The following is a 20,990-nucleotide window of genomic DNA, read 5'->3' on the forward strand; positions in this document are numbered from 1 at the left end:
ATAACTGGCCCGTCACTCTAGCTTTACATCTGCATTATGCCTGTGAGCACATACAGATGAAGTGCAACTACAAATAGCACAAAGCAAAGGCTAGTATTGAAATATTATTATTAATTTCATGTTTACTGTAGACAGATAGTGTGATGAGCGTTTTATGGCCAGTGCAGCTGTACTACACTGTAGAGAGGGAAACTTGAGAGTAGCTCTAGGTACTATTAATACTGCAACACATTACAGCTCAAGCCTCTTATGGCGTGAAACTAAATCCATAAAGCGGAGATGAGAGGTTCAGACAGTGTATGAACTGACGTCAGAACTGTAAAAGCTTTACAGTGGTTAAATCAATTGATCCCACTAGGCTTCAGTAACAAGATGCGTAATTACAATGAATTTATTTATACAGGATTTTTACTGACATCAATTAAAGTCAAGTGGTGTAATCAAACTTAATCGAACACACTTAAAGAAAATGCATAAAGCAGAGGGCCAGTGAGCTGATGGTTCCCACGCTGAAGGATAATGTCTTCAAAGCTCTGATGGGACAAACAGTGCATTTCCAGCAGTCCATTTCAATGAAGCACTTCCCCTCAAATAAAGTAATGGGGTTTCTTTACATTTATGCCATACTCTGCCATGGCTGGTGTCAGATCTTCCATCGTCAGCGTGTACTTCTTGTCCTGGGAGGTGCGATGAGAGCAGTGTGAATGAGAGATTTTTTATAACACTTCCACAAATGATGGCTTGCAGATTAAATATTCATTCTATAGATTTATTGTAGAATATGTTACTGTACTTATCACAGTTTTAAACACAAACCTTGGTCTTGTTTCGGGAGCTTCCAGAGGCTGTGCCCTTCATTTTGCAATGCTGTAGTGCATCGTTTGCAATATCTGAGATGAACTTCTGAGACGCCAATGATATGAGACGGATTCTGATAACACAGGATAAAGATGTCAAGGAAGATTCATAATCAGCATTTTATAAACTCTGATGAGTAAATGATAAAGTTTTAACACTAGATATTTTTGTGTTTTAATATTAGCAAAAGTGCAATACACTTCATGACACAATACATATCATGTTTTAAAAATCATTTACTTCTGTATAATAAAGGACACGGCAATGGTCACTGGTATAATTTCTAAAGCAATTTATTTTTTTCCAGCTGATAAATGGTGAAACATTTAAAAGCAATCTGACTCTGGAAACGTCTCCAATATTCTTCAAGAAAGCTACCTGCAAAGCTCCCTGAAAAACTATGCACAAGTGCACCGAGGGCAAAAACTGCTTTAAACACAAAGGATGGTCACACCGAATGTTCATTTTATTTAGCTGATAGTAATTAATTGATAAAGAAAATACTAATGAGATTATTATTATAGTTTGTAGGATTATTACAATTAATGGCAAAATGAATTTTTGGAAATGTAAACTGATATTTCCAGACACACTACAGCAAAATATAGAAATAACTGACTTAAAACTATTTTTTAGCTGCTGAAAATACTAATAATAATTTTGACCACCACTGTAATAACTCTTAAATATATATTATTTTTGTATTTATTAACTTTATGTTTTAATAATTTTCTTGTGTTTTTGCCATTTTTTTTATCAAGCTTTATTTCCATTTTAATTTAGTAATTCCAGCACTTCACCTGTATATTTATTCCAGTTAGTTGCCAAAGCAACATGTTTCAGTTTCTTAAACTTTTTATTTAATTTGATCAAATATATATTTACATTTTATTTCAGCTTTTGAATGTTTTGTTAGAGAGCCTAACATGTTACATATCAGAGTACATCATCCCAACTCACATTCTTGGATCTGATGCTTCAAATCCAGCTCGGTTGAGGTAATATCCGGTGACTGCGTCTGGGATCTGAAAAACAGAGAGTTGTTAACATGGCTACAAGACTCCAAGACTCCAAGAATATAGTGTATTACTGCAATCATATGTGGACTGACAGTAGGAGTGTAATCCTCCAGCTGCATCAGGAAGTCAGCCAGCGGTGTGCTTGAGATGACGGGCTTCACGTCTCCGTTAGCGATGCCCGTGGGCACATACACCCCGTTTGACACGCTGGAGTCGGATGATGGAGTCGTCATTGCTGCCGAGGTCGGAACTGCGAAGGGAAAAGTACGACAGACCTTACAAATACACTACTCTCCGTCTTTATACAAACCAAGACTTAAGCAAGTTAGCTAAAGGCTAAAAGGGAAAAGCTACTCTGTGCGCGTTTAAGCTATCAAAAAAGACACCCACCATTACCGCTGCTGAGCGCGGGGATGCTGCTGGCGTTTGTGGAGGCGCTGCTCGGGACGCAGTTGCTGCTCGATGTGGATGTGCTGGAGGCGGCTGCTGCTCCAGTCTGCGGAAGATCCACGTTCATTTTGTCCTGTTTAGATGGAATATTCCAGTAAATTGTGGATACGAGACAAAATCTACGCCGTTTAAACTAGGGAAAAGTTAAGTCGATATTCATTTATAAAGGTAAAACAGCGAGGTCGACGATCATTCGCCGTGAGGAGAAAAATATTTACGCTTGATATGTCACGTGACTAACACTTCCGCGCGCAAACCATGACGAAAGTCCGGAGGAGCTGCAACAATAGTTCCGGGATCGATTGCGTTTCCGTGAATATATCAAAGCGTGCTTTGTTTTACACACATATCCGCCGCAAATCTTGTAATACATTTTATTAATGCAAGTTACATTTTGTAATTTAGATGAGAAAAACATTTCACGCGGCTACAGAATCAGATGAGGGCTTGCAAACAGCTCCATCTAGTGATGATATTTTTACTTGGTTGGACACTTGACATCATAACTTTGAAAGTAATTTTAAAAAATAATAATAAACGGAGTGTTTTAATCGTGACTCGTGTGCAAGGTCACATTTTCTCTTTGAAAACGGCCCTAGATACTCAAACATAAGACTGACAACATATATTTTATTACCTTAAAACAACCAGTTTATTTGGTATTTTTGTACTATATTATTTATATAATAATACCATTTGTTTTATATTGATATATTCTATATATTTATTGTAAAAAAAAAATTAGAAACTAACTTTTTTTTACATAACTGTATAAATCACCAAAACAAATAACATGTTTCCAAATTAAAAGTATTTTTATTGTCACAAGAATAATTGTACATTTTAGTAAGAAAATCAAAAATAAATGTGCATATTATAGGAGCCACATATCAATATGTATAAGCTTACAAGAGTATGATACCATAACCACCAGTTTTAAAGGACATTGACAGTGACAGCCAGGTACAGATATGGACAGGATGATTCAAGGCCCTTTAAACCATTATCAAATCACTGGAATTATTAATTAAACAACAAAAACATGCCATAAGATAAAATAGTGAACTTTAACTACACTCTCATTTTGAGTCTTCCTGGTATTATACTTCACAGAAAAAGAAAAAGAAAAATGTTGTGCTTTTTGCATGTTATCTGCTTTGGAAGGAGCAGTTTTCCCCCACAGAAGTAAATACTGCTAAAGCTTTAATGTGATTATTCAGATGTGCAAACATTAGTTCTAAAGCCAAAACTGTAAAAAGTGGTTTTTACCAATTAATTACGAGTTATTACTTTTTAAAAGTTCTAACATTGTAGATCAGTGATGTTCAGTCTAAATTCCAATTAAGTGTGCTCATATGAATTCAAATCTCTGCTGGGGCTGTTGACCAGAAGTATCCTGATGGATCTCAGGGAATGTTGTTCTAAAATTAGTTTAACACAGTGTGAAATCATTTGGCACGACAACAATGGAACAGCTAAAATCTCTCAAAAGGAATGACAGAATGGTTTATGACTTCTAACAGAACGTTTGATTGGCGTCATTAGTTGACTCCTCAACAATAACATAATATAGACCACATTCACCCTTTAACATCCAATATTTTAAATACTTTTTACTTGAACAGTAGAAAACAAAAGAAAAAGAACATGTGGATGGCTGACAAGACTGGGAGACAAATATTTATACAACTATTATTTGAATTTCCAGAGAACTAGTGAGTAAACTTGAACATTTAGCAGTGACTCAGAACACAAAAACAAACAGCAACATGAAGCATAGCAATTGCCAACATTGTTGTCTCCATTATAGAAAAGACTAAAGGGTATTTTGCCTTTACTGATTAGATTGTAATGGAAAAACTTAAGGAATATCAGATACACGGAGAACGAAACGGAGACAAGATTGTAGGCAACAAAATTCATATTGAGAAAATAAGAACGTTTCTTTACACAAGAGCCCATTCCATACAAAACTAAAATTATTATTTTTTGATTATCACATGAAAATATAGATTTGTCTTTATACATAGCATCTCAGCTAACTTTGCCACAGTGTAATGCATGTCACATGACCATAAATGGTAAAAATCCTTATTTTGGATGATTGCATTAGAAATGTTCCCTCATTTTTCAAATTATGTCACAGTAAACTTTGAAACCCATTTTGTTTTTTTTAAACTAAATACTTTAACATTAGATCCTATTCAGACACATGGCATTCTTTGATTAATAGGTTGAATGACATGCACTGGCTCAACAGAAAAGCCATGCATATTTCATTAGCAAATGACATCTATACTCTATGCATGAAACACTTTTTGATTCTACCTTATCTCACGGAGCATGGGCTGCTGTGCAAGGCTTGCAATTCTGGTCCTAATTTGAATAATATTAAGCAACCCAGAGTTAGATTTAGGGAGTTGACTTGAGGGAAAGTTCACGCAAAATAATTTATTCACCCAAATGTCATATCAACCTGAATGAATTTCTCTCTTCACACACTAAAGAAAAAATTCTCAGTGATATTTGTGTGTGTGTTTTTTTTTTTTAAGGGGTTTCAATGTAGTTCTGGATCCCACTGACTTTCATTATATGGACAAAAACTGTGTACACTTGTTCCGAAGTAAACCCTTGTGTCCGACAGAAAAAAAGCTATTCAGCTTTGGAAAAACACAAGGCTGTGTAAATTATTTCTGGGTGAACTATCCCTTTATATAAAAGCGGAGGAGGATTTCACACCATCTGTGGCATCTGACCAACCCCATAAACATGTTACAGTTAAAGGTTCAGGAAGCACAAAATACAGGGGTTCATAAACAGTCAGATGACCTTGTCCTAGACACCCCTCCATCCACATCAACCAGACAAGCTGAAGAAATTCAACTGTATAGAGTAATTGAAGTAAGCCGTTTCAAATTTACAGCCATTTCATGCCATCATTTTGATCTTAAAAGCTAATTGTAAGCTTGTGTGTGCCACATTTAACACTGGACACTTTATAGCCTAAAGGGACCCATGTAGGAAAAACAACACAACAGTGACCATGCAAGAAAATATTGATAAACACTCAACAAACACCATTACAATCATCACCACACATGCACATACACCCAAAACCACTTCTCCATCTCTCTCTCTCCGCTCAATAAAAATAGTTTATTTTATGCTCTTAATATTTTATGGATCTGTGTACTAGAGCAGAGATTTGTTGTTTGTCCTCTCATGTTCAAATGGCCAACGATGTTAGTCAAATTAGTCATGGTACAGTGAAAAGCATTTCCTGCTTAAATTGCCACTGACGTAAATACAACGGACTGGATATGGCATACTGAGAGTACTGGCTGATTTAAGAAGAAACTTTAAAATGTTAGATTTGAATCTACTGGCATGTTGACGAGAACAAGACAAAATGCCATTCGAACTAAAACGAAACGGATGGGGTGAATGGACAACAGCACATATATACAGACGTGTGACTGAAACAACAAATCCAATCCAGTGTATTAAGATCAGTGTCTGGCTTCACATTTAAAATCAGCCTGAGAGAGAGCGAGAGAAACAGGCAACAATAAACAGATGATTTCAACACCAATATCCGCTCAGGAGCACACACTACACAGGTGTCCCTCTCTCAGGAAGATGGATCTGCATGGATCTGAGCGTTTCATAGCCTTGCATAGTTTCTCTGATTGCGGGGGACTCTGACGGCAGACAGACGGACAAACGTGATGAGTAAATCGAGGCTGTGAGGTGGATGAGGCTATTTGAAGGCTGACTTCAGCTCTTTGAAAGCGGCTTGTTTTTTTTTCTTCTCCTCTGCCTGACGCTTCTTGTCTTCCTGCTCCTGACGGATTTCTGCCTCAAACCGGTTTGAATCATTAATGGCCTGCACCTGTCAGAGACGAAAATACATTTTTAGGGAATCCTAGATTTGGTTTCCTTATCAGAGGCACTCATTACAACCTATCTAGACAGGAAATTACAGTTATAGAGCTGTCATAGACTATGAAAGGTTTACAAATGAATGAATGAATCTGCTGATGGTTAAAAGTGAGGATTTATTTCACTTGAGATGTGGTGAAAAAGTATTAAATGTCATGATTCTTTACTTTTGCCTCAAAGAATGATTTGGCTCCCTTCACTCCCTCCGTAGACACGTCAATCTCTGACAAACGTGCCAAGGCATGAAGCCCGCTGTCCTCTGCCAGCTCTCCCGCTGCTGCTTTTCTGAAGATAAGAAGAAACTAGAGAGAAAAAGAGGAAAGAACTGAGGAGATTAATAGGGGAATATACGTAGCTGCATTATGTACTTCATTGCTGTGAAATACGGCCCAATCAAACACAATATTTCATGTTTCGACATACTAAAGCATTTACCTCTCTAAAGCAGAGTTTGCCATCAAAGTCCTCATCTACTTCTTTGATCATGTTCTTCAGGCCCAGGTGAGTCTGAGGTGCTTCGAGTTTCTCCATCATCAGCTTCAGCTCCATCAGATCGATGAAATTATCTTTCTCTATATCATACCTGCACACACACACACACAAGCAAACAAGTTATTAAAGCATAATTATCATGTTAAACTTATTGTGAAATAAATGTTCATCACTGGTGATATTGCTGCAATGTCTCCAGTGATCAACAGAGGGCAGTGCAGATAAACATCTTTCACTTATCTTACCCACTGTTCATATATTTTCAGCTTATTTCAATTTAAAAGATCATTTAAATAATTAAACGGTAAAAAAAAAGGCATTTTTGTGTGTGTGTTGTGATCAAATCATTAAAAAGACTTTGATCTGGGAAGACACTACATATAATCTTATTTGAATGAAATCTCCTGTGAAGGGCAGATGTACAGCCAAAAAAAGGGTTATTTTAATGTTTTACATCTTTATTATTTATTTTTATGAACATGGTTAACACAACTATTTTTAAATCATTTAAAAACTGAGAACCACTGATCTACACCAATACAACCCATCATGTTTTCATTTGTGTACAATACAATATGGCATCTATCCAAACTTACGAACATTATGCTCTGAAACATACAGGAATCCATTAAAGCATAGATATCATCAGTCAGAGCTGAAGTGTTCATTAACAGCCAGCCATTTATTATACCCGCTGCTGAGTTCATCTTAATGTTCATCTCTCCTGCATTTTTAATAAACAGAGTATGAGCTGCTGGCAATTTATTGAGTTGATAGCAATCCAAGACACTCGTGTGTACATTCGAGAGCATTCAAAATGTGTGAACTTTAAACATAAAATCTACAGACTAAACAGAAGCCTGATGTTATATAAATGTTAAAGCATTTCAGTATTTTCTCTTATACACAGGAAAGAGAGGAGGACACTTATCTTACATCGCTCTCTCTCAGACACACACACACACACACACACACACTTCTTGTGGTTCAGCTGACATAATCACTAATGGTTTAGAACAAGTGACATTCACACAGGCCAGACCGATTATATCTGCCTCTTCTTTTGCATCGATAATGAGATGTTAAATTGATCCACGGTGCATATTTTCTGGTGCAAAGGCCAGAGAACTGTGTGGGTGAGTTATTCTGCAGCAATGGGTCGATGAGTAAGAAAAGTCACATCACTTTTCTCTCAGTTATTATGTATGAGACCACTTCCTCTACACGTCCACATATACACACACACGCAAGCAAACACCACATATTGCCCAAAGATGAGGTTTTACGTTGCCATAGTAACAGGGTCTTTTAATTAAAAGCAGAGGCCAATGAGAGTCTTTGAATGAGACTCTTATCAACTAGTTAAAAAAATCTCCTTCCTTCCTTGGACTAAATGAAACAAGATATTCTTAAATTCTTAAAATAAAACAATGAAATAAGAGACATTTAAAGTAAAATAAGACAAATGTAAAATATTCAAATATTTAAATTTCAACTAAAGACCTAAATCTATATAAATATTCTGCCGATGAGTTTTTATCTCCCTCGTTAACTCCTTCTAGGCATCCCATCATGCTCCCTGCTCATGAATATGGAGTGTGTGTCCATCTGCCTCAGAGACATGGCTACTGTATTCCTTTCTACCAACACAAGACACCCTGCTGACGCCAGGTCTATCACACGCATCTCTTCTCATTAACCCTGTATCACTGACATCTTCTCATCACTAATTCAAAGGCCAAAAGAGTGTGCTCATGGTCAAATTAACTCTTCATGCTGTGGCATCTGCCATAGTGAAAAATGCAATATGATGAAGGATTGCAGTTGTGAGGCATCTGAGAGTCATGTTTCTCTGTGGATGCTGCTATCCAGGGTTTGGTTGAAGATTAGAGTACAGCAGCGGTTAATCAAACTAATGTGATTACATGGCAAGCGAGACTGAGCTGGGTTTATTTTTAAAAAGGTAAAATCAGATCACTTGAGAAACCGAGCAACCAGTGCCCATAGTGGGTTCAAATCAATAATTTACGTATACATACGGCTAGTCTGTTTAACGAAAAGAAAGGTCAAGCGTGCTCAGTGCAATTAAAGGTCAGCTGTAATTTAAACCCTCCATGTTTAATTATGCAGTCAACTCCTGAAAGAGTCCTCATGCCAAGATTTGTGAAAGATTTCCACCATGATAATACTTTAACTGTTCTTTGCATTTTATTGTCACACTTGGTGTCATTTCTTCTCAATCATGCTCAATAGACGTTTTAGCCTGAACATGATGAATTTCGACTTATGGACTCCTGGGTTATCAACAAATTCTATTTTACATAGAAATGTAAAAGCGATCTGCAGGAAAAAAAAAAAATGTTACATTAACAAGACTCGTTGCAAAACGTCATCAACCAATTACAATTTTCCAGTGGCCTTGGTTCTGAAGATACACGATCATAAATTAAATATGTTGGGGTCATTAGGATTATTTTTTAGAAATTAATATTCGGCAAGGATTCATTTAATTAATCAAAACACAAGATAATGGTAAAATCAAGACCAGTTAGTTAAATTATTTTCAGTTTCTGACTGACTCAGACTAACCTGTGATGTTTAAGATACATCACAGATTATGAAAAGCTCCCAAGTGCTAAAAACATAATGTAGTAACACTTCAGTTGGTTGCAACAATTTGGAAAGCATTAGCTGTATTATTACCAAACACAGCTGACAAAATAATGTGTGACCATCTATATGGAGATGCAAGCAGTGGCTGCCCAAAAAGGTGAAATAAAGAAATTTTCCCCTTTTCTGTAACCATATGCAGTTGAGGAAGATCACATTTTTGCCCAAATAAGTCTGTAAGCTGAACACTTCACACTACAGACGATTGAGGAAGCAAATGCAATGAGCACTTCCTTATAATAACCAAGTGAGGTTCACAGTCGTAAGCTGATACTGATTTCCGTCTGCCTTAGCAAAAAGGTTTGACTCATCTGATTGGCTTTGCTGACAGCTGCATTTGAACTGAGTGTATTCACTTGCTGTTGTTGGAATTAAATCAAGTTTAAGTAATTATGAAGAAAGTCAAAAGAAGGAACGTGAAAGCTAAAGTGTAGCTTTATTTGTGCTTTGTGTATTTAAAAAGTCCTCTTGTTATCCAGTTATCTACTTTCAAGAACTCTTGGAAAACGAGTCTGAACTTGAATGAAAGTTCAGGAATGTTTCTTTTCCTTGCTCTTTAAAGGTGTTTAGACATGCTACATTTTTTTCTGAGCAGTCTCAGGGGACTCCAGCTAATGAGGTTTCAGCTGCAGTGCTGACTTCTGACGCTGGACACAGATGTGCTGATTCTATCCCACTTACTTGTGACACATGACACATTGTAGGAAAACACGACTCCAAAAGAGAGTGAGAGAGAATGGAGAACAGGAAATACTCAAATAGCCTTGCGAGAGCTTCAATCTGCTACTTAGGCACTGACCTCGAAAAGTGCTATTGCTGCACTTCCGAATTCCTCTTGAAATTCATTTACAAATGATTTGTTTAAAACGATCACTTCAGCTGAGCCACCCAAGAGCAGAAATCTGACTACAAGAAAATCCTTTTACATAAGTTACTGGACACTTCAAACCATTGACATTATCATCAGTGCTTCAGCTGGACAACGTCAAAGACTGGAAATATAACAATACTGTTCACTCAAATCACTATAAGTCCCGCCTTCTAAATAAAAGAACCAATCATCATTTTGTAAAGTCATCATGTCACTACAGCTGCCATTAGAAGCTCTGGTTCCCTCTGCTTAATACTATTTGAGCATGGGACACAACACTTTTTTTTGTTTGTCAGATTTCATTGCCGTTTCAAAATATATTATTTAAATGCGAGTTCTGGCAAGCAGTTTTTGAGATTTCAGTGCCGGAAAGTTCATTCTGTGGTCTTTGCATGTCTGAAACCACTGCCCAGAGGTGTGAGTGAACTGACTTTCCTTGAAAGGGACTTTTTCAAAGGGACAGTGATTGTTCTCTTAGCCGCGCCGCCCCCTTTGGTTAACCCAACTCAACACTTCACAGAACATTCCACAGGAGTGAACGGAGACTTCCACACACAGACTGATTTTTTAGTATAGTTTTAGTTAGTATAGTGATAAAATTGACCCTAAATTAAAATTTGCGGGGACCGCAAATCTGAGTTAAGACATAGAAAAAAGAAAATCCACATTTCAAATGATTACAGTAATAAGTGTTCAGAATTGTTCCTTATGTTTCTACAACACATTCACTATTGTACAGTGAACAGCAATAAAACAGCAATGACATGAATCCATTTGTGAACAAATATTAATCATGTTAATTTTTTTTTGCAGTTTAGTTTACACAAACTAGTATTTGTTTATTTAAAATACTGAGAAAATAAATTGTATTCCTATTATAAACACCATGCTTTTACCACATTTTCATTAAGCAGCCAAATTCCAAAAGTATCCACATGACTTCCATAAGACAAGATCTTGTCTGATCTATGGTATATGTCAACACTTGATTGGTTAATAACATTTTTAATGCAGGTGCAAAGAGGAACTTCTTCAGTAGTTTCAGAGTTTCATTTTCACTTAATATGGTAAAGTATATATCTTGGCATCTTTCAGAACATGTGTGTGTGTGTGTGTAATGACACTTAAACTTCAAAAGCTTCTGACAGAACTGGATGCAGTGGAGTTTAAATGGGGCTGAATTTAGAAGAAGTGAACAACATTTTGGGGAATCTGTTGATGCTGATGCCTAAAATACCACCTCTTCAACTCATGCAGACTGTTACCTAAACCAACCACTGGAGCTAAATGGACTGTGCATTGTGGACTTTTGTGGTTGTCACAATGTGAGGCATGTAACAGGATTTGAGATTAAGCAATTGCCTGAATTTACAGAAATGCTGCCTGATGCCAGCCTAAATACACATGCCTGTCTGAATAGTCACCCTTTAATGCATGCCTATAGCTGCTGCTGATTTAATTATGAAAATACCTGATTAAATTTGAGTGGAATGATGTCTGGAGCTAATAAGAGACCGCAGTATTGCTCAAGGTGGTCTGAAGGACAGTAGTTACATGTCAGCATAGCATTTTCTCATGATTTTTTTTCTTTGTCCATTATGTGCTGATACGCAAGAAAGTTCATGCTTTACTTCGACGCATGAGGAGTGAACAACCAACTCTTTTTCCTCCTCCCTCCTTTTCCTATCTCTTCCTGCCAATCTCCTTAATCCCAGGTTGCCCAGCAACAGCTGACAGAAGTAGTCATGAGAAAACCCTCATAAACACGTCATCAGCTCCAAGCACATTCTTCACAACGGCCCGGCGTCACAGGCGTGATCGATCAGGACCAAACGCACCAAAACTGTGTGTTCGAGGATTTCACATTCACTAGACATCTGCGCAGCGTGTGTGATGACATCATTTACGCTCGATTTGATTTCATGAGATGGGACAGGATGAGGGAATGGTCCAGAGAGAGACACAAAGAGAGAAAGCAAGCGAAGGTCAATTCCATTCACAGATCATTGGAGAATTTCCCTGTACTATCATGCACAAATCTTGATAAGCAAATCTGAAAGTATAACAGCCTGCCCTACACAAAACATCAAATCATTTCTAAAAGACTGTAACCTATGAAAGGGGAAGCAACAAACTGTTTTCTGGAAAGAGATCAGGTAGTTCATGTTCTTGTGAGGCCAAGTATTTCCTGTTTTTCATTATTTATAAAAACTGAGGTAAATGTGCTACTAAAAAAAAAAAAACCCCACAAAGATCATTGTCGGAGAATAATGGCTTTCAAAGACAGAATCTGAAAGCGTCTGTTCATACGGTTCATGACCTTCCCATCCACGTAAATCAATTTTCCTGAATATAATTCAGAGCACTTCACACACTTGTTCTTCTATAACTAATGGTCAGTTTGAAACTCAAGTCAAGAAATGATTTCAGATCATTTTCAGTTTCTTCACTTGAACCAGAGTCTGCAAAATGCTGTTTTAAGATGATCCCTGCTCCTCAATCCAGATATTCAATCCAGCTTACATGACATGCTAAATGCATGAAGGTTTACATAACTGTTAAGATGGATTCATCATTATCCACCCACTCTATAGATGATTATTAACAAAAAGATGAAGCATTCTCAAAGAGATGAGTCACTGTAATGCACTACTGGCTAACATTTCTTCCTAAAAGTCAGTCCATGGAAATAGTAAACCAACCTAACAAGGTTTTGTATGCTTTTCATGTTAATTTTTATATGCAAAAATTGACAGTTACAGTTCCTAGCAAACAGGTTACTTGACTGCTTTTCCCAAAGTTGCACATTTAATTAATTTTGGTGAGAAAGTGAGATGTTATGTCTTCCTTTTTGAGTCCAACACTACACTGAACATAACACTTTAGGCCAGGTGACCTCAGGAAATGTCCAGCAATTGTATTACTATTAATATATTAAAATCTAATTATAATATTCTAAAAAGAACAGAAAATCAAGATGGAAACTTGATTTAAATGAATATCTATTTACATTAGGTTTAGGTTGTTTTCTTTAAATAATATACAATTTTGGAATTTTAAATCTTTTTTACAAATCACAAAATGCTAACATATAAAATGTTAATATAAACAAAATATTAATATAAAATGTTAAAATTTAATTTCACCACATTAATTTAATAAATCATTATACAAGTTTTAATTTCTATAAATATTCTGCTGTAAGAAAAAAAAAGAGATTCACAGATTGACAAAGACATGGCTTTTCACACTTGAGTCATTCTTAATCCTGGGTAAAGGTTATGTTTTCATGTTTCACACTTCATTCTGGGGTAATGGTCTTATTTGAGTATTTTTCTCTTCAACATATTTACTATTGCTGTTTAACATATTTAACCATTTCCCTCAATTCCAAAAATTTCCTGAAACTAAAAGCACAATGTTTCTGTGACTGTACAAAGCTTGTGAATATCTATTGAGGTAAACACTGATGCAGTTGATGCACGACTGTATGCAGTGCATATAATGCAGCCTTCTCTGCCACTAGCTGATGATCGCTGGCAGAACTAACCTCGATCTGCTGGGATTATAGACCAGGTGACTAGCCATTAGTCCTTAAGCAGAATCCTTCATGGATCAGCCAATAGGCCACACAGTCCCAGAGGTTATTTATAGTGAGCGGAGAGTGTGAAGCATGAACATAAAATGTCACAAACAGAAAAGAACAGGGAGTAATGGTCTGGCGAGATGAAAACTAAAAGAGGAGAACTTCCTGAAGGAGTGCTGAGGTTACATATGGCCTTTTCTGTAATCACAACAATTTAATACACTTCCTACTGCATAAATGAGTCATTGAGCTTGTGATGACTGTGTGTATGCCAAATAAGGGTGTGCGTCTAAATAAACCTCACACCTACACAACCATTGCCAGCTTCTGAAGAAAAGACGCCCCTTGCGCTTTAGGCATCAGTCTTATATTCTTTTTAAAAGGAAAACAAAGCTACGTGAAATTGATAAACAATAAGGGAAACTAATTAAAAGTTTCAGAAAATCCAATTCGAGACTTTCATGCATGATTTGAGTGATCACTTCCTATCCGTCTTAAATATAATGTGAGCGAGTGTGGTATCTCATTTGCTGAGACAGCATGCATTGATTGGCTTTCTTATCCTCTTAGGTCACAGTGTCAGTTAGATTTGGCAGAATTCAGTAGCTTTTGTGGATAAAATCCCTGGCTGTGTTTACTTTCAATGCCTCTAAATCATATTAGAAGCACAACATCCTGAGAGACAAACTGAGCTGCGCTAAGGGGCTCTTTAAACACGCAGGATATTCAGAAATGAGGAAATGGGTGATTTAGAGAATAATCACATCATACTACTTTCTGCAGGGAGAAAGGCATAACCATTTAAGGACTTGGCAAATACATACGCTCGAGAGAGAAACGCTCATTACATTCTGCTTTAATACATTATACATAACCACAATTAATTTATGATGGCCGCCAAAGTGAAACAAGCAATATTTTGCCTACTGACAACTCACCACCACAGTGGCCTGCAGGCTTACATACAAACATTCCTTAATGTGTCCGATGTTATCTTTTCTGAGAAATCTGTCCCTGAGAAAAATACACAAGGAAGGGAGCAGAGTTTCTCTTGCTTCTCTCATTACTAAAGGCGACTCTGCAGGAACGCTCCTCGCAGGACTAAAGCCCCTTGATCATATGTAGGCACAGCATGGGACCTGCACACATAATCACTTAGCCAATTAGGTCACGCTGCCATTCACATTACTAGAGATGAGCAGGGGGGATAAGAGGGGAGATCATCTGCTGGTAGGATCTTAAGGGTAGGGACACACCAAACCGACACCAGAGAACGCCTTGCATCATCTGCATCGGGGCAAAAACTGTTGTAATATCACACCCAACCAAACTATAGCTGACTGCCAACTAATGTTAATGTCTGCACTTGCGTGAGAGAACATAACCCTCCCAAAAGAGCTAGAACTGTGTATTTACAAACCAAGCAGTGCTTGTCACTGTTTACACCAGCCGCACTCATTATTGACGGATTAATGTTGATGATTTTTTCTATCTTAAGTTGTTAATGGTTCTGGCATTGTCAGACCTTGGCCGTCTTCTTGTGGATAAATAAAAAAAAAAACGATAGTATGACAAGTTTCTTTGCATTCTCTATTTACTCCGTTATTGGTTTGCTTTTGTCAGTTTTTTTTCTTTGCGCTTATTCACGAATTCTGAATTGTCAGTCAGAGTTCTCTTTCTTGCAAAGAGTTTTGAAATAGATTCTGTAGAACTATTTCGACATGCAAGATTGGCTGAAAAACAGAGCGCATCCAACTCCATAGAGTCAACACCCCCAAAAAATTTAAGCTGATCAACGCTCAACAACCACCTGACATTGCCCAAGAGCTGACCATCTGCTTGGTGTGTCCCGGGCTTTAGATAGCTGTCCACACAGTGCCATGCAGAAGGAGGAACAACTGCTGTTTACCATTAAATTTTATGTATAAGATAATTATTTTCAATGTATGCCTAATATGGCAATGAATATACTGATATTAAATTTAATGCAATTTTGTGTATTTAAAATATACAAAAAAATCATGCTACAAATAAGTTTTGGCATTACAACATTATAATCTACAGTATGAAAAAAAATATTTTATTGAGATTTGCCATTTCCACACTTAGTTTTATTATATTAGTAGCATGTAAATGTCAAATATCAGCCAATAATTTATTTGTGGTTGCTATGGTGTGGCTATGCGGTTGCTACTGTACTTGGGGTGGTTCCTAGGATGTTGCCATGTGGTTGCTAGGCTAACTGGAGTGGTTGCGAAGGTGTTTCTATGTGGTTGCTAGGGTACTGATGGTGGTTTTTAGGTTGGTTTGGCTAGTTGCTAGAGTATTGCAATACAGATAGATATCATTTTTTCTATGATTTTTAGTCTTTGTTTTTATGAAAACTGTAAGCAATATAGCAACTAACTTCAGATCAGTCTGAAGAGCTGGGCTGAGTTTGGAGTTTGTACTAGGGCTGCACGATATTGGGAAAAATGACATTGCGATATAGAGAGAGAGAGAGAGAGAGAGACCGAGAGAAAGCGAGCCGTTTTCAAACAACACGAGCTCTGTCTTGCTCTCTCTCCCTCGCGCATATTTATCAATTGACACAATGGTGTCGATGTTTAAATCATTTAAAATGAGAATGTAAGTGTGCTCACCCCATTTGTTTGTAAGAAAAAATATCGCAGTATATATCACAGAAAAATAAAATATCGCAATGTCATTTTTCCCAATATCGTGCAGCCCTAGTACAAACTCCAAACTCAGCCCAGTCCTGCGATGTGACTATCGTGGATTCGTACATCGCGATATCGATGCTTCAACGACACATCGTGCAGCCCTAGTTTGTACAGCTACAGGAGGAGTTAGATTCAACGTTTTTAGTAAGAAGAAGAAGTAGTTTAAATAGCATTTCAGTAAAGACTTAAAGACTTGTTCTGACACGAATGAATTCCTCTTATGAATAATCCTCAGTGATAAAACTGTATCTGCTCAAAAACAAACTTACTTTAGCTGCAGGCTAAGACAAGGTTAAGTTCTTCTATGAGTTCTTGGTGTTGGCCAACAAAAAAACCTTATCAAAAATATGTTTCAGGTTTAATTGCTTGTACTTTTAAACAAAGCAGGGGTCCCCCACAGGACTGATTCTACAAGGACTGATTCTGTACTTAGTAAACAACACATGCATTTATATGCATTATTATCATTTACCACAAATATGTAAAACATTGAAACTAGGGCATTCTAATCTGATAAAAATAGAAAATATTCAAATCACTACTTATAATAACCATACCCTAAAAGATAAATGACTCACACAAAGTTATAACAGTTTTGTGTTCATCTTCCAGTTTGAATGCTGGACCTGAATCTAAAGTTTTGAATCCCCCTGAACAGTGGCCTGAGGTTAAGGCAAAGCATGCATTCCTCTTATCAGCTGGACTCTAGCCAGACTGTGGCCGTTATGCAGTTTTCTTTCTCTCACCCCGTGTTTTTCTGCCTCCCTCTGCACAAAAGCATTTAAGACTGCAACATTTGCTGCAACTGAAGCTTTTGAGTACTGAATGTGCCTACATGAAGCAAAACTATATAAGCTTTAGTTTGGAAGGTCATAATCAATCAGGGAGTTCATTCAGACACATAAAACATTCCTAACCTGCCTCCTCACTGCCCTTGTCTCCTCTTTCTTTCCTTATCTATATTCAGGGCTCCAGGCAAACGCACAAACAGCCATTATAAGCTGAAAAGTAATAAATCAATATCAATTGCAGTGCACAATTCTCTCCAGCTGGAAACCTGTATGAAGGTAAATGACATGGAGAAGCAAATGAACGACATGTTGACTTACAAACCCCTTATCTCATAAATTCTTAACTGGGAACAGACCATGAAAAACTCTAGCTAATATTTAACATGTGAAGTAACCACAGAGGCTTTGTTTTCTCCATGACAAAGGGCTATGCACACTTCACTCACTCCTAAACCTGAAACCGTCTCACTGGTCTCATTCAGCCCATTTAACGCCATGGGCATCACCATCAAAGAGACTGAATGAAACCAGTGCTATATCTCACCCTGGGCGAGGTCTTGTGACTCCAGACACCTTGAACGAACTGCACAAGGAACTAATTTATAGGCATAGAAAAGGTGATACTCTGAAACAATAGTCTACACACAATAATTTAAAAGAACACCCATGTGGTTATCTAGAGGTAATTAAACTATTTTGATAGACTGGGATCACATCTCTTTTGCAGCAAAATGAGATTAAAACGTTGAACAGTCACAGAACTATTTGTTCTCAAGAGCAGATGAATAACATTTAATTATTTAAAAGGGAAGTTCACCTAAAAAAATAAGATTTGATTATCTCATAGGCATTTACTCATCCTTCTGTATGTATGTACATGTATTGTCTTTATTCTGTGAAACATAAAAAGCCTATTTTAAATAGCCTATTTTAAAAGATGTTTCAACTGTTTTTGTCCATATAATGAAAATAAGTGGGGTCCAATATTTGTTTTGGACACTGTTGACTTTCATTGTATGGACAGAGAAATATATTGAGACAATTTTTAGGTATCTTTCCTTGTGTTCCACAGAAGAAATTAAGTCAGTAAAGCTGTATATATTAAGTGAAAAGACAAGTGTGTAATACAATTACACTAAAATTAAAAAACAAATAATAAAAAATCTCATTCAAAATATTAATAACTATAATAGCATATGTTTACAGCTAAATATAATTGTTCCCATTTATCTCAATGCCAAAAAAAAAATCACCCTAAATAATACTAAATTAACAAGAATCTGTGAAAAATATAACATCCTGATAAATGAAATTCATTTGTGACATTACAGAAAATGCATAGGCCAACTCATCTAGATGCAAAGGCTTCTCAGATGGATTTGGGTGGCCTGTTTTGGCTAATTCACAACAATGGCTTTCTGTGATAGCAGAAATGGGCAGATAAAACCACCACTTCCTCAGAGAACTAGTTTCTCAACCCCTTTCCCACATGGTTCAGGCCTGTGTGAAACCGACCCTGCAGTCACTGTCGCGGCACGAACCGACCCGCTCCACCACAGAGAGCAAAGGGGACACATTCCTGCAGTGACTCTCACGAAGATTCGGCTCTCCATACCTCCCATTCCCAGAGAAGTTTTTTGTTTCTGTCAGTGAAATCAGCCTAAAATAAAGGCCCTGCCAACCCTGTACGCAGCACAGCATTTACAAAAGCTCAGAGCAGTTTTGGATCCCAAACGTGGAGAAAATGCGTAAACTGCCTTCCATTCATCAAATGTAAAGGAAGAGGGCAGTCTCACTAAGAATCTGGCAAAGGTGGCCACAGAATTGTGTCATACTGGGCAGTCTAGACTTCTCTGCATGCCTCTCGGTTAGAGACACAATGAAACTTGGACATGACCGAAGGGACTTTCTCAACCCATGGCTCTACATGTATCGTTGTGCAAGTGCATGTGGATTAAACGATACAGACTTGGGTGGGGCTGAGCTCATGGCCCTTTCTTAGATGTGTGAAAGAGTTTCAGCCAAAACATGAAGCACAATGAAGAAAATAGAGAGTGACTGATGTAGATTGTAAACTACACAACTTGTTCCTGTTTAAACATTCAGTTCGGAGAATCAACTTGTACAGTAGTATTGTTAAACTAAACCAGAATATTCATCAGCATGTTTCTTTCATGGCATGTAGGGTTAATAGAGGTCATGTTGGTTGTCTTTGGGGGTTAAGATGACATGCACATGTCTCGCATCTGCTGCAGCAGAGGATGACAGCTGGCATGAGGTACTTACTGTTTGAACATCTTCTCCATGTCTTTGATCTGCTTCCTCGAGAACTCCTTGAACTCGGTGTAGGGGTTGAACACCTTCATGCTGGGCTGGTGGTGCTCACCGACGCCCTCGTTCAGCTCCCCGCGCCGCTGCAGCTTGGCTCCCAGCTCGGAGTCCGCGCTGGATGTGGCCGCTTTCTCGTGCGCTCCGTTCTCGTGAGCCCCGTCCAGCGCCACCGGGTCGTGCTCGCCCTCCTCGATCTGCAGCCTGCGGCTCAACTTCGATGACAGCTCGTCCGTTGCCATTTCGCCTTATTCTGAAATCTGACGAACGTTACTATCTACGGGGAAAATACAGTGAAGAAATACGCAGAATGCTGCAAAGAGCGCGGACCATATAAAGGTTCAGTGCGTTAAATCCAGATTCTGTTTAGTATTTGGTTAAATACGTTTTCAAATGCAAATCATCCGATTTCTAGCGGTGTGACGGACACACAGTGATTCAAACGGACAGCGCTCGTGCGTGTGACGACGCCTCCGTGCTCGCTGAAGGTGAAATAAGCTCGCTCGTGCGCGTGCAGTGAGATGGACACACAAAACCATATCACGACGCCACGCCTTTTAAAGAGACGCGCCGGACACAAAAGATCACTTGCGATACAAACCCTATCTTTGATACCTTTTGTTGTTATTAAACAACAATAATCTCACCGCAGAAGTGTATTGTTTCTAGTTTTTTAATAAATAGCAATTTGGGAAATTACGTCATTTGTTTGTCATTGATATATTCAGGACCGAAGAAGTAAACTTCTTTGTGGACCCAGTCCAAAGATTAGGTTATACTGAGCTGTCAAATAATGACATCAATTTCATAGGCAAATCAGCATGCTTGCGTATTTATTTATGTATACCGAAGGTAAACTGACCTCATGTATTATATCTCGTGACTAAATGTTGACAATGAAGTATCTAAAAGGAATGAGAAACTTTTTTCTTTCGTGTTCTTGGTAGACCCACACGGAAGCTATGCCTGCATAAAGCTCAGGAGATTTCCACTGAATTTATACAAAACACTTGTCATTCATTAAGTCATTCATCATCACCTCTTGCATATTTATTCATTAATTTATTTATGTTTTATATTAAATGATTCATATTTCTGCTAATCTGACCATGATTTATTAATAGATGTACTAGCTTGAGCTGTATAGCACATTTTACTATAAAATTATTTCACAGGCATCTGAATATTCATCAGATCTTTCTTTAAAATAAGTGCTGAAAACACCTAGGAGATTCTGTTTGTGTGATGTGAGAAACACAT

General features: G+C 37.6%; 2 protein-coding genes across 3 annotated transcripts; both read right to left on the minus strand.

Annotated features, from left to right (window-relative positions):
* Positions 1-373: 373 nt before the first annotated feature.
* On the minus strand, positions 374-2,585 carry taf10 (TAF10 RNA polymerase II, TATA box binding protein (TBP)-associated factor). Of its 2 annotated transcripts, none has more exons than XM_052563696.1 (5): positions 2,274-2,585; positions 1,970-2,127; positions 1,819-1,883; positions 817-931; positions 374-677 (listed from the first exon to the last, which is right to left on the minus strand). In XM_052563696.1, exons 1-5 carry the CDS (start codon positions 2,392-2,394, stop codon positions 588-590), a joined length of 549 nt encoding a protein of 182 aa, XP_052419656.1. In that variant the 5' UTR covers positions 2,395-2,585; the 3' UTR covers positions 374-587. The 2 variants fall into 2 exon arrangements, with proteins under 2 accessions (XP_052419656.1, XP_052419655.1); XM_052563695.1 differs by having other exon boundaries at positions 2,268-2,582.
* A 538-nt stretch (positions 2,586-3,123) lies between these two features.
* LOC127963669 (EF-hand domain-containing protein D2) lies at positions 3,124-20,233 on the minus strand. Its single transcript, XM_052563692.1, has 4 exons — positions 19,689-20,233; positions 6,705-6,852; positions 6,437-6,571; positions 3,124-6,219 (listed from the first exon to the last, which is right to left on the minus strand). The coding sequence occupies exons 1-4, from the start codon at positions 19,970-19,972 to the stop codon at positions 6,088-6,090; spliced, it is 699 nt and encodes a 232-aa protein (XP_052419652.1). The 5' UTR covers positions 19,973-20,233; the 3' UTR covers positions 3,124-6,087.
* Positions 20,234-20,990: the final 757 nt, after the last annotated feature.

The sequence above is a fragment of the Carassius gibelio genome, chromosome B8, assembly GCF_023724105.1.
Source record: "Carassius gibelio isolate Cgi1373 ecotype wild population from Czech Republic chromosome B8, carGib1.2-hapl.c, whole genome shotgun sequence".
NCBI lineage: Eukaryota > Metazoa > Chordata > Actinopteri > Cypriniformes > Cyprinidae > Carassius > Carassius gibelio.